This window comes from Pseudochaenichthys georgianus, chromosome 17 (genome assembly GCF_902827115.2).
Source record: "Pseudochaenichthys georgianus chromosome 17, fPseGeo1.2, whole genome shotgun sequence".
NCBI classification, from domain to species: domain Eukaryota; kingdom Metazoa; phylum Chordata; class Actinopteri; order Perciformes; family Channichthyidae; genus Pseudochaenichthys; species Pseudochaenichthys georgianus.
The window spans coordinates 71,534-87,314 of NC_047519.1; the positions used below are offsets into that span (position 1 = coordinate 71,534).

Sequence of the window (15,781 nt, forward strand, 5' to 3'; positions counted from 1 at the left end):
TCATTATGAAGACCAACAAATCATATAAGCTTGTGCTGCACAAGAAAGGCTTCGGTGGCAGTGGTAAGCAGTCACTTCCAATTCATCCTTTCAAAATAAATGATTTCTTGTGAAACATGTGATTTATATCAAATTGTTTTACAAATGAACTTTTCCTTTGCACAGATGGAGTTGGTTGTCAACCCGAAGGTGTTCCCTCAAGTCAGTCTGAGGGATATCATTGAGATCGCACACCCTACGGATGAGTACAGGTGAGGCGGCACAATGAGAGGACTGCTGTGGAATGTTCCTCTTCACATTGTTACACTTCTGACTTTATAATCTGGTCATGTCTCTTTTGTATTCCCAGTCCTCTTCTGCTTCAGGTGAAGAGCCTAAAAGAGGACCTCCAGAAAGGTACATGCATTATGATCAAACGTTTGAATGTATAAATGTTTGCTATATCTCAAAAATAAAAGGAGTCTAGATCGAATACTTTGATATTATTGAATTACGTATTTTTTCAAGCAGAAATGCATAACATAACCCAGATCCTGTTTCTAAATAAAAATAGATATACATTTCTTCCTTTTTCTTTGTATATGTAAACCTAATCAGCAGTAAATCTGATTCTGAAGCTGCACAGATGAAATAGTGATAACATTATAGTAATAACAAGTCATTTCTTAAACTTGATTTATTGTGTTCCTATCCAGAGACCATCAGTGTGGATCAGACTGTAGCACAAGCCTTCAAGCTGCTGTACCAGGATGTCATTGTTAACATTGTGGACCCAAAGGTATGCTCACTGCGACCTCTCTGCGTCTCCACACTCTGTCGGCGAATAGAATCTCTCATCGTTTCGCTTTTCCCGGCAGGATGTAACACTGGACCTGGTGGAGCTGACCTTCAAGGACCAGTACATCGGCAGAGGAGACATGTGGAGGCTGAAGAAGAGTCTGGTGGGACATGAGAAGGATCACATCTGGATACAATGTGAAAAGGAAAAGCTATGTGAGGGTTTAACATGTATCCTTTGGATTCCAGGTGAGCACAGGGGCTTATGTGACGCAGAAAGTGGAGTTTGCTGGAATCAGGTACTGATAATTAATTGTATTCTCTACACTCTATTTACAATAAAGGCAGGCAGGGTGACATTACATTAAAAGTAAAAGAACATTTACATACCTCTTTATTTTGCTTTTCATTGATTTGGTATTGTATTTTCTTTTCACTCTCAAAATGTGTGTATATATTAGTTTATTTATTTATAGTGTCGTGGACAGTCCCCATCGATGAACTGTCACAAAAACAGTAAATGGTGCAGCTTTAGCCGACATGGCTAATTTCCAGCTGTTGTCCCCGGATACCAGATGGTAATAGACACCCTTAAAATTACAATATATCAACAGCATTAGTTATAAGAAAATATATAAAATAAAATAAAAAGGAGGAAAGACAAGTATATACCGGTGTGAGGATAAAAGAGAACAATAAACAACACACGTTACTACATACAGTACATCACAATCACATCACAGAGACGAGGGGCAACATGCATGATCACAACATGCAACACAGACTAGTGTGTGCCGGTGGAGTTCTCAGTGAGCCGTGTTTCTAAGTGAGCTGTGAAGGTGGGATGTGTACGTGTGTCCTTGATTTGAGTGGGTCGAGAGTTCCAGTTTTGTATTGCTGTGACCGAGAATGATGACTGACCAAAAGTACACTTCCTGAATGGGACTGAGAGGTCGCCACGTGTGGAGCTTCTAGTGGTCAGTGGTATATGTGTATGTGCTGTATATATGTGTATGTATACATAGCATTTAGTTTATCTATGTGTATGTATATACTGTACAGACACACATGGAATCCCACGTCCTAAGTTTGCAGTTAAAATGCCTTAATATTTGGGTCCCTGACCAGAAACGTTGAACCGAATGACTAACGGGCGGGCTTTTTTCTTTATATGCTTTCTGCCCTCCCGCTTCTTCTAATCATGTTTTCCATTGTCTGTTTTATTAATTATCTGTATTAATATTGCATTGAATTAGTAGAAGGGCAATAACACACGGTTGTGTTTTGTTTGATTTGATCTGTCCCTTGCTTTGTTTTCTTTATATGCAATGGTGATGATGAGTGCATAATGTGTCTGTCACTACATGCACGCTCATGCTGTTCTCATCTGGCAGAGCCCAGGCCAGTGAGCTGTGGGTGAAGGGAGAGAAAGTGACCTGTGGGTACATCAGTGAAGACACTCGGGTAAGAGCACTTTGAAAACAGATATTTACCAACAGCACAACAATACTTGAAGTAATCCCAATCTAAATGTAACACGATAAGTAAGGAAATGTGTGTTTGGTCAATTATTTCTTTGTTTGAACAACTTCTACCATTGGAAAGCCAGTATAATTACCTTTGACATGGTGCCACATGTGTGAGAAACATGCATCAGTGGGATGAGCAGCAGAGCTGAGAATGTGGGTTGCGGCAATGACCATTTGACAAATCAGGCGCTTCCATTCAAAATGAGAGCTAACTATTGGTGTCATTTCTTTAGCCACGGCAAAGGCCAACTCTAACCTGGAGCACACCGGAAGGCTTGCTCTTAGCCCGCGGAGTGCTGGGCACTGTGTTATCAAACAGTCAATTGCATGTTTTCACCAATTGTAATTCACAGCCAGCACTGATCAAACGGTCTGATGGTCCAGTGGATGCACGATCCGCTGTGGACAGAAACACATGTAGAAACACCGGCTTACGCCTGGTGGAGAGGATAAAGACAATAAATACACACAAATAGTCATTCAAATGTTCACATTAGTCACATCAAATAGACAGGTTAGAGTTAGAAACACAAGAGGTAATAATGTAATAATGATACATAATTATATGGTCAAGCAATATTTCACTTGTTTGCACCACAACTTATGGTGCTATTGAACACATTATGAGAGTGTTGGCAGAAATACGTTGGCTTGAAATGCATGTTTCCTTTGACCGCAGGTACACCACAAACGTTTTGCTGACTTACTGATTGAAGGATCATATGTTACAACACATAGAAACTGACTTCCTTAAGCTTTAGAGCTGTTGATATTCACTGCAGTGTTTATTTATTTGAGTCATCACTCACTTCTCTTGAATGTCCTGATCTTGTGACCCAGGTGGTGTTCCGCTCCACGTCTGCCATGGTGTACATCTTCATCCAGATGAGCTGTGAGATGTGGGACTTTGACATCTATGGTGAGTTGAGCCTCTCACATTGTGTAAGCAGGTTTGATCTGTTTATGTGTATTCATCAGTGATATGAATGTCCTGCTCTCAGGTGATCTGTACTTTGAGAAGGCTGTAAACGGCTTCCTGTCGGACCTTTTTGCCAAGTGGAAGGTTTGTAATTTCTTTCCTTTTTTCTCATTTGTTGTAACATGTTCTTTCAAATATGAAACGACAGCAGTGTTTTGATGTTAACACAGGAGAAGAACTGCAGTCATGAGGTGACAGTGGTACTTTTCTCACGTACATTCTTCAACGCCAAGACTGTTGGTGAGTGTTTCCTATGTTGTTACCAGAGGTAGAAGAAGTATTCAGATCCTTTACTTCAGTAATGGTATAAATACTTTGGCTTGAAAATACTCTATTATTACTAAAAGTCCTGATTTTCTAAATATCAGTTGAAGTGCAGAATTATGATCGACCAAATATACTTAAAGTATCAGAAGCACCCATTATGCACAGTGGGTCTTTTCAAAGTATTATATTTTTAGGAATATTATATTGTCTTGTTCATTGCTTACAAATACATGTAAGATCATTTAAATGTGTCAATTTGAGGCAATTTAAATTTGAGGCAATTTTGGATACTTATAAATATCATATATAAAGGTTAATGTGTATTTATGTAGTGGAGTGAAAGTTTAATGAAGCATATAATAGAAATACTCAAGTAAAGTACCATTATGACAAAATAAAAAAAACTTAAGTCCCATGTCATGCTTTTCCGGTTCTCACCCGTCCCCTCGTGTTATGAAGGTTGTTCTGCATGTAGACGGTCTGCAGAGTCACAAACCCTCAAAGTACACCTTGAAGCGAGTAAAACTCTAACACAGAAAAGACCTGTCTATGCTGCCCCAGAACCAAGCCCCCAGGAAGTGCGCCGGACTCAGATGGAAATATTCGTGGTGGCCAAACGGCGGTACTGCACATCCGTTTGGTTGCCAGGCCCGGAAACACTTTTTCCCATTGACTTACATGGGGAAAGAGTGGTCTGTAACTCGTGGGATAATTTTTTTTAAACTAAATAAACAACCCAGTATGAACACTTGTATAGCCCTTATTAAAAACATTCGTTCCTCAAGTTGTAAAAATGTGCTAATAACGTTATTCTGAGAGTTATTTCCCTCTGCATTATGAACGCGCATCTAACCCACGGGACCGCGCTGCCCGGCACGTTCATGTTACGTGTTCAGCACTACATGAGTTTCTCTTTACCCATGGATGCACACTAACAACGGACCCATATCGCCTTACTGCCAGCTGTAATAATGGATATATTGCACATGTTTGCTGTAATTCATCATTTGTAAAATATTATACTACATGGGCTGTATGATGTAAATCTTGTACCGTAAATGATTGTATTAAATAAAGTTAATATTACCGACGTAGATTAACATTCCTGTAGCTTCTTATATATATATATAAGAAGCTACAGGAATGTTCATTTAGCATGAAATAATTATTGCACTGTATTATTGCACTGTATATATATATCTATATATATATACTATAAACGTGCAATAATTCTTTCATGCCTAAATGGAGCTCTGTTGGATATCACTAGATCCTGTTACAGCATAATAGAAGTACATAACGATTGATGTGTACATTAGCATAATTAACTAGCTAGCCGCTAGCTGCTAACTGCATAATAACAAGCCATACCATGCGTACATGAGCGCACGGTGGCTGTTACGTGTACGCAAATTGACGTGCCTTGATGTGAACGAGCATCTTTTGGTTAAAGTTGCGCATGCGCTATGAGCGCACATACGGGTACTTCTCAGGCATGCCGGGGTAATCTGTGACGTTTTACTCTCTCAAAAGTTGGGCCAATTTTATCATCATGCGCTACATGAGCAACTCTCATAGGAATGAATTTGGCCCCGCCTCCCACGCTGTATCCAGTTCTTATTATACATCCATGATGTATGCCCCCAGAACGCCTCGACATTTCTCTTTTCCCATTTTTTCTTCCGGGATACCAAGTGACGTGACGACGACCCCAATGGAGCCATTGGTGCAAAATGGACCAATCCGTGGAGCTCCTCACATATGAAGGTAGATAGGTGCAAAATGCGAGAGCGTGAACACCTGATGTGAGCACCTTCGCACGAAACAACAATCGGTGCTTTGGTGCATACATTTACACTTGTATAAATATCCACGTAACTGTGAACCAAATGTACACTTGAATAAAATATCCACGTAACTGTGAACCAGATTTACACTTGTAAAAAATATCCACGTAACTGTGAACCAATTTGAAGTCACAGAAGTAAAAGAAAAAAAAAGTTGTGTAGCTTGTAGAAAAAAAATGAACTTAGAGATGGAAATGTTCACTTGCAGAAAAATACTACATTTTTCAAAATATATTTTCCATTTAAACTGCAACTTTATTTATTACAACCTCTCAATCAGTCATTACAACTTGACGAATCTGCCTCTGTGGCAGTATAAATCGACGAATCTGCGGTCTTGACTTTTTGCCTACACTTCTTGCGATAAATTGTGTCGCAAAAGTAATTTTCACCTGTAGATGTGGGGGGAGGGAGGGGGGGTTTGGAGCGAAGGGGCGGAGCTACTTCAGAACAACGAGGCTTGGGTCAGTCACAGTCAACAGTCATGGTCGACACCGGATGACAGCGCGGCTACTGTTCGTGTCGCTACCAGTCCGCTGACATGGCGCGTCAATCAACGGTAAGTTTCGCCCATATACTTGCCCAGTATTACTTTGAATATTATTATTGTGATTGAGGATTAAATCCGCATTGAAGACCACCGTTTATATCGTGCAGTTTAGCGGCAAAATAATGTCAGTCAGCCAGCTAACGCTAGCTCTGTTGAGTTTATGCTGAGCTCAACAAGTAGTGGTTGTAGTCTATACAGCAGTAATTCATATATTATAGCCTACTGCTTTGGCACTAACGGTTGATAACCGTTTATGAAAATAAAACCAATTGAACTGTACTGAAATCATGACAAGTTTTTATAATTGTCTTGGGCTCCTGCTGTGTTTTTAGAGCCTTTGTAAATTATCCCATGCTATTTTCTATTTAGCTAACGTCGAAGTAGTGTATGTGAAATCAACCTCACAATAAGATGTGTGTATATTACAATTATTAATGTCATATTTCAAGATGATTACTTAGATATTACAATATGGTTGGTTGAGCTGGAGTTCATTATTGAGCTTACACGTTAACGTCACAGTCATCTGAAGAACGAACCCAAACCTTGTTGTTTTTATTAATTGTATTACAAATTGATATCAAATAAACCAGTAAGCATTGGTAACACAACTTCCAAAGTTACAGTAAAATAAAAAGGACCCTGACTCGGACAATACACAATCCAACATGTTCAACAGAAGAGAATCAGTTATATTGTTTGTACACATGGTACTTTACATAATATCGTTTGTTTAAGCTTAAGGTGTCCAGAAGTGGAGGTGCACCAGATGGGCGTAAAAAAGCTAGGGCTTAACTCTAACGTCGGGCTTAGCTACGTCCGACGTAGTGATTCGAATTTACACCGAGTGACACCAAGCCTGACTAGTCTCGGGCGTAGCTGCGCCTGGTCTTAAGATGCGCGTCCACGTGAATACACGCATAACAGTAATTGTTGCCAAGCAACGCCATTTTACAGACTCAGAGGACCGCAGAGAAGAGGGAATTCCCACACCCACAGCATCAGCGATGACTCAAGGGGAATCCCAAATGGCCACACCCCGAAAGAGAAAGAGGGATTTGTCAGAGCAACAGCGGGAACTGACGGAGAAAGAAATCGGTGCTGGAGGGCCAATGGAACTTGTCTTATAGCCCGACATGCAGTTGTGCGATGAACATTAATCATGTCTCCCACAGTATTTTTGAAAGGCCCCGTTCGCGTAGAATCTGAGCGCAATCAGCACCTGCAAGGTTGGGGAGAGCGCAGCGTTTCGATCTGATCCGTGCTGGAGTTGAGGGGAGATCTCCTCGATTAAATCAAAAAAGGCTTGTCTGCCGAAACCTATATCAGTTCACTGTCTGAATAGATGTCCAGTGGGTTTGTTCGATCACGGACGCCTCTTTCTCTTCTTAATGCCCTTTCATTGTTAAACATGTAAACAAGACGCCCTGGCCATCGTTAATATCCTTCTTGCCTGTTTTTACGTTACTATGGATACTAGTCTGTCTTTCCGATTTACGCCTGCTCCATACTAGGCGTAAAGTTACACCCGGGCGCCAACGCATACAGGGCTTAAGTCTAAGTGGTTGCACTAGTCATAACTTTAGTGTTGGTCTTAACCTTCGGTTCTACTTCGGACGTAGAGTTACGCCCAGCTTATGCCCAGCTGGTGCACTCCACTCCAGGTGATGCTAGACAGGCTGGACCAGAGAGTGAGAGACAGAACTGGACTCCTCACAGCAGTGAACTTCAGCTCAGGTACTAAGACTTCTTTTTTTCATACTGTACAAGAATCAAGAAAGATATTTGGTTTTTAAATGAATGAAGTATTGACTTGAATACACTGATATACATTCCATTAAACAATACTAAATACTAGATCACCTACACATCAGTTCAGTTGAGGATTTTTTCCATGCAAAAAGTCACATTTAGATGTTAACAAGCAATATCACGTTGTCAGCTTTCTAATTTAATGTATTGAAGGCAAAGATATAACACAGTGAGAACTGCTACTATTTATCTCTCAATATTGTCTGTAAAAAATGTGGTAAAAGTTATTCTTTCAGTGAGACAACAGAGCAAGCTTCTACAGTTGCACTACGTTTTGATAACAGTTAAATATTATTTTGATAATAACATATATTTCAATGTTGATGAATTTCATACTGTTCATTCATAATCTGATTACAATTAAAAAAATAATTATATCAACAGCCCCTAAACACACAAACACACCTCTTTCATAAATAACACACTTGTTCTGCAATAATGTTTTATGTTTCCTGTCATTTTTGTTAGGAAAGGACATGCCGAAAGACACAACATCTTCTCCTTCTCTGAGGGTCAAGAAGAACATCCAAGAGGAACATTAAAAGCTGATGTTATGAGATTTTAAGACCAGTACAGGACATTCACTAAGCAACTACTTGTATTGTGAAAACAAAGATCTGCACACCGAATATTTTTGTAGTCTATCAGGACCATCATTTGTTTGTGACGCTGCTTGCACCTCAGAGAAGGGGTGGTTATAGTCGGCTTATAAAGTGTGGCGAAAAACAGTCAGCTGATCGAATGCACCTATTTCCACATCTACACTCCATCAGCTGATTATTTCTATTTGCCTCACTTTATGAGCTTCACATCACCTGTGCCTTGCACCGCAGAGTTTACAACGTCACAAATAAATGGGGCCAATCTTCAGTCAGATGTGAATGTGTAATCTACCATTTTCAGTAAGAGTAATGGACAAAAGGAGTGCATACAAATACAAATACAATTTATTGAAATGTGAACCAAAAGTTAATCAAATGTTTTAAATAAAAAGCACATATGGACAGAAGGTGTAAACCTATTAAATGTATAAGTAAACACATTTAGTGAAATAAAGTGACAGACTAGGCCTGTGCAGTTGGTATCAGCTGTGCCCAGCATGGGCTCCTCCATCAGGCCTGGTCCTCCTCGCTGAGGAAAGACCCTCAGTCCTCTCCAAACCAACAGACTGGACGTCCATCACAGAGGTTTCTCCCTGAAGTCTCTGCAGCCCTCTGGACACCACGCTGTCTCAATCCGTCCACACTGAATATGAGAGGGGGGAAATGAAAATAATAAATGCTTTAGACAATAAGAAACATAAAGTTGACGGTTGAGTTGCTCAGTTTTTTTAGATTGTCAATACTATTACTGTATAACTAATATCTCAGGTTAAGAGGCACCTTCAAATAAAGATTGGTCTTTAAATACATGTTGTCTTTTGAATTGTTTGTCTAAAGTCAAGGATCTAGAACTGGTACTTAGTTTTAATGATACAGTCTGGTTATTATGCTGTTTGGAGGAGGCATCACAGGTAAGAGCACTAACTAGCTGTACACATGTAACATATGTACCTTAGCTTGACTTAAATGTATTAAACGTATAGTTCAGTGATGGCAAAATATAAATAACTAATGTAGGTGCCATAACACTACTTAGCTCAAGTTCATTATTTGTATTATCATTATTATTTACGTCACCTTTATTTTCTTGTTGAGCACTTCCGGCAAAATACACACTGTTATTTACTCACCAATAACACACAATTATCCTTGCTTTTATTTCTTGGTTTAATTCCATAATCTCGGGCTTTTTTGGCGTTCGTCAGGAACTGAATTTCAAAATAAAAATAACCGGAAACAGACGTAGGCATTTCGAGCAATTACCCAAGATCCTCATCTATGGTTTTAAGCTCGCTGATTGGATGTGTTAGCAGCAATGCATGCTGGGATTTGGTGTTTATATTATATGAAATCCGGAAAACATTTTAAAAGTATAAAATAATACTTAATTCCGAGTGCTCTTGCTTTTCTCTTTGAAAGTCATCACATAACGGCATTGTCACGATTCGGCTGCATTACATATTACAGATCTGCCATAGTTCTTTATTAGAGAGCCCTGATGAGAAGACCTTTGGAAAAACCGAAGAAATGCCGCCGAAACTGAATACTTGACGTGGATCATAAATATATCAACAATTAAACAACATCTTCAATTTCTCTTCACACAATACGTCTCCTTGCAGTATCAACACTAATTCGGCTGACTTTTACATTTTATCTAATTCATAGATAGGTTATATTTACACCATAACGGTGCACAGCTGAGAGAAAAGGACTGTAGTTTTAAAGATATTACTGATTGTCTTTGAATGTAAGAATGTAAATACTGAGTCTGAAATAGTATAGCAATATGCTGTAAAATGATGTGAAAGCATGCATAAAACTATACATCTTCAGATTGTTGTACATACACACTAATAATTACAAAGTTATTATTATGGCTGTGTGCACCTTGTGTGCACCGCCTAGTGGTTAAAGCACGTTATTGAATTATTGTTTTTATGTGTTATATTTGATTAAAACAATATTAAGAGTACATACTTTCATAGGGGGAAAGTATAAATATATAAATATAGAATATAAAAAATCAAGAAGATACTATAAGTGATCTCTACAATAAAACAGTTTAGTGCAGGATGTACACAGATATTAATAGGAGGAGGTGCAAAAACAGAAAAACGCTTAACCCTTTATATTAAACATTAAATATTAATATTAAGCCTGACACAAGTAATTAACGTCTAATATATTGCTTTCCTGCCATGTTAACTATGTTGAAGCACTTATTTAACTGATAGTATACACATTAATTATACACTTATGTATGTAGATAGAATAAGAAATGTGCAGATACGACAGTTTAATGGTGAGGTATACACATATTGATAGATGTCTTGTAATGCACTGTTGAGGAACCTGTGACCCAAGTTTTTCATTCATTGCATAACTACACCGTAGTTGTGTATGATATGTCAATAAACCTTTGAAAATCTTGAAAGGGATGTGCAAAATAGCCATAATATACAGTCTTTAATTAACTATTAGTAGAGAATAACGAGTAATGAATATACTTTATTACTTGTTTCCATTCGTGTCAATTGCAGATACATGTTTAGTCTTCTCAAGCACCAACTATCAAATATCTCTCCTGATTGTTGGCACTTGACAATCACCTTACCTGAATGTTACTCAGGTGTAACTAAAGTCTGATTTAAGGGTTGTTTATATTTCACATAATTAATCAGAATCTGCAAAGTAACTCAAATAATGTAGTGGAGTAAAAATACCAGGTTAACCTCTGAATTGTAGTGGAGTAGAATTACAAAGTAGCAATGAGCTGTCATGTGGGTATATATTAATGCTATATATTAATGCTGAGAATTATGGACACAAGTGATTTCACCCCATTTATTAATTATATGTTTTACATTTGATAACACCAATGTGTTTAATACTGGCAACTGTCCCTAATTGTGGGAAAAACGAAACGTTCAGTAGAGACGTCCCATAGAACATTTTGCGAAACACAATAGCCAGCATGTGTAGTTCTGGGGGGGTGTCGATTCCAGTTTTGGATAGTCTGGCGTGGTTTCGTTCCATTTCACACAGCTGTTTGACGCTCTGCGTAACCTTACGGGACTGTAGTCCTAAACGATAGCTGGGGATTATGGGTAGTGTAGTGTCTTCGGCCATCATAACTCAGAAATGTTGACAATCGCAACGATGCTCGAAATGTCCCTTATAGGCCTACGTCTGTTTCCGGTTATTTTTATTTGAAATTCAGTTCCTGATGGACGCCAAAAAAGCCCGAGATTATGGAATTAAACCAATAAATAAAAGCAAGGATAATTGAGTGTTATTGGTGAGTAAATAACAGTGTGTTATTTTGAAAAGAATAACAAATTAGAAGAAAATAAATATTTAAAAATACAGATTTCAGTATCCTGAGGCTCTGAGCCCCATTTATTTTCCTCACAGACGGCAACAAAAGTCCGAAATTATACGATTTAAAATAAAAGCAATAATTGTGGCTTGATATTGAGTAAGAACATGTTTTTATGAACCACACAGCTTCCGGTCTTCCACGACCCGACCGGAGTAAAAGACGTGCTGCAGCCTGCAGGCACGAAACACGTTACCAGTAGAAATACAATGCTTTTAAAATCGTGGTGTGCAACACGAAAAAAAGGGGCAAATCGTGATGGTGAACACGAATCAATAGATTAAAAATCGTGTTGGTGAACACGAAATGCCGTGAGACTGGGTTGAACCATCTGCATGTTAGCATTAACATTGTTAGCATGTTAGCATTGAGCTCAAAGCACTGCTTGGCGTAAGTACAGCCTTTCAGAATCTAAGTCTTGTTTATCAGTGTATGTAATGGCAAAATACATGTAAGTAATGTATGTTCTTGTTATTCTTAGTGCTACACACGTAACGCGGCTCTGCAGCTGAAAGAAAGACTGGGACATTCAGGCTAAAGCAGCCTGTAAAGACGGAGCCACCAGTCGTCAGCCGTGCGTCTCCTGATTTGTGTCAATGCTTATAGATCAACATCAAATGAAAAGCTTTAACATCTCACTGTCATGTTGTCTTCTTTGAAGATGGGACCGCCAGAAAAATGTCAAAAGTGGTGGTTGTTGGAGACCTAAATGTGGGGAAGACCTGCCTCATTAATAGGTACACACAACTCAACAATTAGCCATTAAGATGAACCTGTTTAACTGTGATCACAATATATGGCGAGTGACCTCTTCAAGTAAATCATGAGTACTGTGATCCTTTATCACAGGTTTGCACCACGGTCTATGGGCAGTGGCCAGTTCCTGAATATTGTTTAATCGGATACTGTTAAGAGTTTAAAGATGTAAATAGTATCCAGGTATCTACAATTGAAAAGGATTGACCAGAAAGATATTGTAGTCATGTAATGATGCACTTCGCCGTGCTGCTAACCATCTTAAAGACAATCAGATTGATCCTGACTGGAAAAGGTTGGAAACCCAGTTCATGCATTAACCTTAGAACATGTTTCTTGACATATAGTATGAACACATCAGTCTTTTGTAACCAACTGATTCCACCTAAAAGCAGGTTAGGGATTTAGTACTAAAAAAGCAGAATAATTATAGACAAATCTGGTTTGACACTATTCTATTGTGAGTGGAGTTCTGAACACCACACAAATAAAGACGCCTTTTTCAGGTTCTGTAAGGATGTATTTGAAAGAGACTACAAGGCCACCATAGGAGTTGACTTTGAGATTGAGAGGTTTGAGATATCCGGAGTGCCTTTCTCCCTTCAGATGTGAGTAGTTTGATTTGATATTCTGCATACATGTAAGTACTTTCTGAGTACTTTTCTTTTTAGTTTTTTGCCATTCTTAAGTACTTTCTTTTCGTTAGCTGGGATACTGCTGGGCAGGAAAAATTCAAGTGCATCGCTACTGCATACTACAGAGGAGCTCAGGGTAAGATCGTTTTTTATTGTGGATCTGATGCTAGGTGAGACCAGTTTACATATTAGCTAGTGCAAACTAATAATGCTGACACTTTTTGTTCCTCTTTTCCAGTCATTATCACAGTCTTTGACATGGCAGACATTAAGTCCCTCGATCATACAAGGTAGGTCTGACACAAGCTTATCACTGGGATAACTCAACAATGTGCCCTTACCTCCAGTACAATGGTGTTTTCTTCAGACACGTACACCATCAGATAATGAATGGCAAAGCTACCACTGAGTCAGCAGCCAGTAATATCTCATTGTAAAGACATCTCTGTCACAAAATAACAGCCAGCAATTATTGCCACACACTGGGATGTAGTAACTTAAAGTAAATGTTAAACAAAAAAAGTGAAAATGTATCACCATAGCGTATCTGCAGGTCACCCTTGAAAAAGAGATCTTTTGATCTCAAGGGACTTTCACCTGGTTAAATAAAGGCTACACACAAATAATCTGTCAATAATGATAGCTATCTATCATTCCATTTGTTTATGTCCCGGAATTAAGTATCTAGATGTAACATTTATTGTCTAAGTCATAGGCATGGCAATTTAGACTCAATAGGCATTTTGGTGGTGATTTAGAGACCTGGAACCAGAATGATCTAAAGCATATACATGTTTATAAATATCTCTAATATACATCCATACATCCATTATCTGTAAGTGCTTATCCTTTACAGCAGGGGTGTCAAACTCAATTTCTTCTCGGGCCACATCAGCATCATGGTCGCACTCAAAGGGCCGGTTTTATATACATACAAAAAATACATATATAAATATTTAATATATTTAAAAGAATGTATTATATTACATTATTGCCGTCTGCATTGGATTATTATCGGATAGGGTAATAACTTAAGTCTCTTCCGTGAGAATGTCACAAAATGATTTCAAAAGAAAAGCCAAATTCTGGAAAAAAAGTCAAAATAAAATAAGTGACATTTTGAAAAAAAAGTCAGATTCTGAGAAGAAAAGTCAAACTTGAGATGCATTGTGGGACATGTAGTTTATGGGCAACGTGCTTCTGTAAAGTAGCATGTAACGTATAGTAAACATATTATATTCTTTGCAGGCTCTTGTGGGGCACGGGCCGGATTTGGCCCCCGGGCCTTGAGTTTGACACCCCTGCTTTACAGGGTCACAGGATTCTGTATAGTATAGAGTCAAATTCAAATACTGCATACAACTGGAAGGGCATGTTTCACATTCAAATAATGTAAGAACTTTGTTTTGTGTTATAGCCAATGGTTGGAGGAGGCCATGAGAGAAAATGAACCTGACTCCTGTTTCATCTTCTTGGTTGGCACTAAGAGTGACCTAATGGTGAACATATTTGATTTGATTGTATATGTTTACTATGCACACAACCCATTGTTCTTCTTTTATCCAACTATCTCCTTCTTTAGCCTTTAGAAGAAAGACAGCGAACAGAAAAAGATGCCATCAGGATAGCAAGAGAAATGCATGCAGAGTTTTGGGCTGTTTCGTCTAAAACAGGTCAAACCAAGAGCTTATACTTGTCGCTGCTATATAGTACATTGGGAAAACAAGCATACAAATAGTATTGTCTTTGCAGAGCGCCACCGTAAGAAAGTATACATTTTTCTTTATTTTCAGGGGAGAACGTGCAGGGTTTCTTCTTCAGGGTGGCAGCCTTGGCCTTTGAGAAGTGCATGCTGAAGGACATGGAGAATGGAGCCCCTGCTAGCATCGGATGTGGAAATAGTATCAGTAAGAAATAACAGAGCTCCTAATAAGCAGATATGTTGATAATGAAAGCATTGAGGCTAATTTAATGTACCCATGATCTTTGTGTCGACAGAATCAGATCGGGCCAACCTGGAGGAGGCGGCGCAGCACGACACAAAGAGAAGCTGCTGTTGATGTTCCATTTAAATCTTTAAAACGGCCATATATTCTGATTGCAAAAGGTTCAACCAGTATGAGCTCCTGGAAGCCGATTGTTATTGATGGAAAGGGTCACTGTTTGCTGAAACTAAATTAAATGAATTTGACATTTGTATGGGATAGTTGTCAGTATTTCATCCAGAATGTTCCAACATAAAACATTAAAGAAGGCTAATAACAAATCAAATCAGCGTCTCAAATTAATCGTTTTAGTTTATGGTCTTCCCATGTAGTATTGGTCTTTTTTTTCTGTTAAATACAAACTCCATTTTGTCCACCATGGGACAGGCCAATCACTTTTGGTAAAAACCCTTGTATGGGCGCTTAAGAATGTCTTTGCTACTGCCATAGTGTTTGTTTTTTTATACAGTATTGTGGTGGAATATGTGTCACCTCTTACTGTGGGTGATAAAGGTTTATTTAAAGTGTGTTTACTTGTATCTAATGAAAGTGTAAACAGTATTTTTGTCAACTAATAAAGTGGTTTATCAGCTGTCTGAAGTGTTCTGTCATGATTATATTAAAATGATGTCAGGCTACGCAAGATTTAAACGCAACATT

General features: G+C 38.6%; 1 protein-coding gene, 1 long non-coding RNA gene and 1 pseudogene across 2 annotated transcripts; all 3 read left to right on the plus strand.

The window, feature by feature from the left end:
- Window positions 1–170: 170 nt before the first annotated feature.
- Window positions 171–736, plus strand: LOC117462962 (uncharacterized). Its single transcript, XR_004553864.2, has 3 exons — window positions 171–251; window positions 350–396; window positions 696–736. It is a non-coding gene; the product is annotated as an uncharacterized lncRNA (long non-coding RNA).
- A 12-nt stretch (window positions 737–748) lies between these two features.
- Window positions 749–5,262, plus strand: LOC117462102 (GATOR1 complex protein DEPDC5-like). Its single transcript, XM_034104168.2, has 8 exons — window positions 749–778; window positions 858–941; window positions 1,027–1,076; window positions 2,172–2,241; window positions 3,147–3,225; window positions 3,308–3,369; window positions 3,456–3,525; window positions 5,248–5,262. Exons 2-8 carry the CDS (start codon window positions 918–920, stop codon window positions 5,253–5,255), a joined length of 363 nt encoding a protein of 120 aa, XP_033960059.2. The 5' UTR covers window positions 749–778; window positions 858–917; the 3' UTR covers window positions 5,256–5,262.
- A 678-nt stretch (window positions 5,263–5,940) lies between these two features.
- Window positions 5,941–15,335, plus strand: LOC117462700 (ras-related protein Rab-36-like; annotated as a pseudogene).
- The last annotated feature ends 446 nt before the right edge of the window (window positions 15,336–15,781 follow it).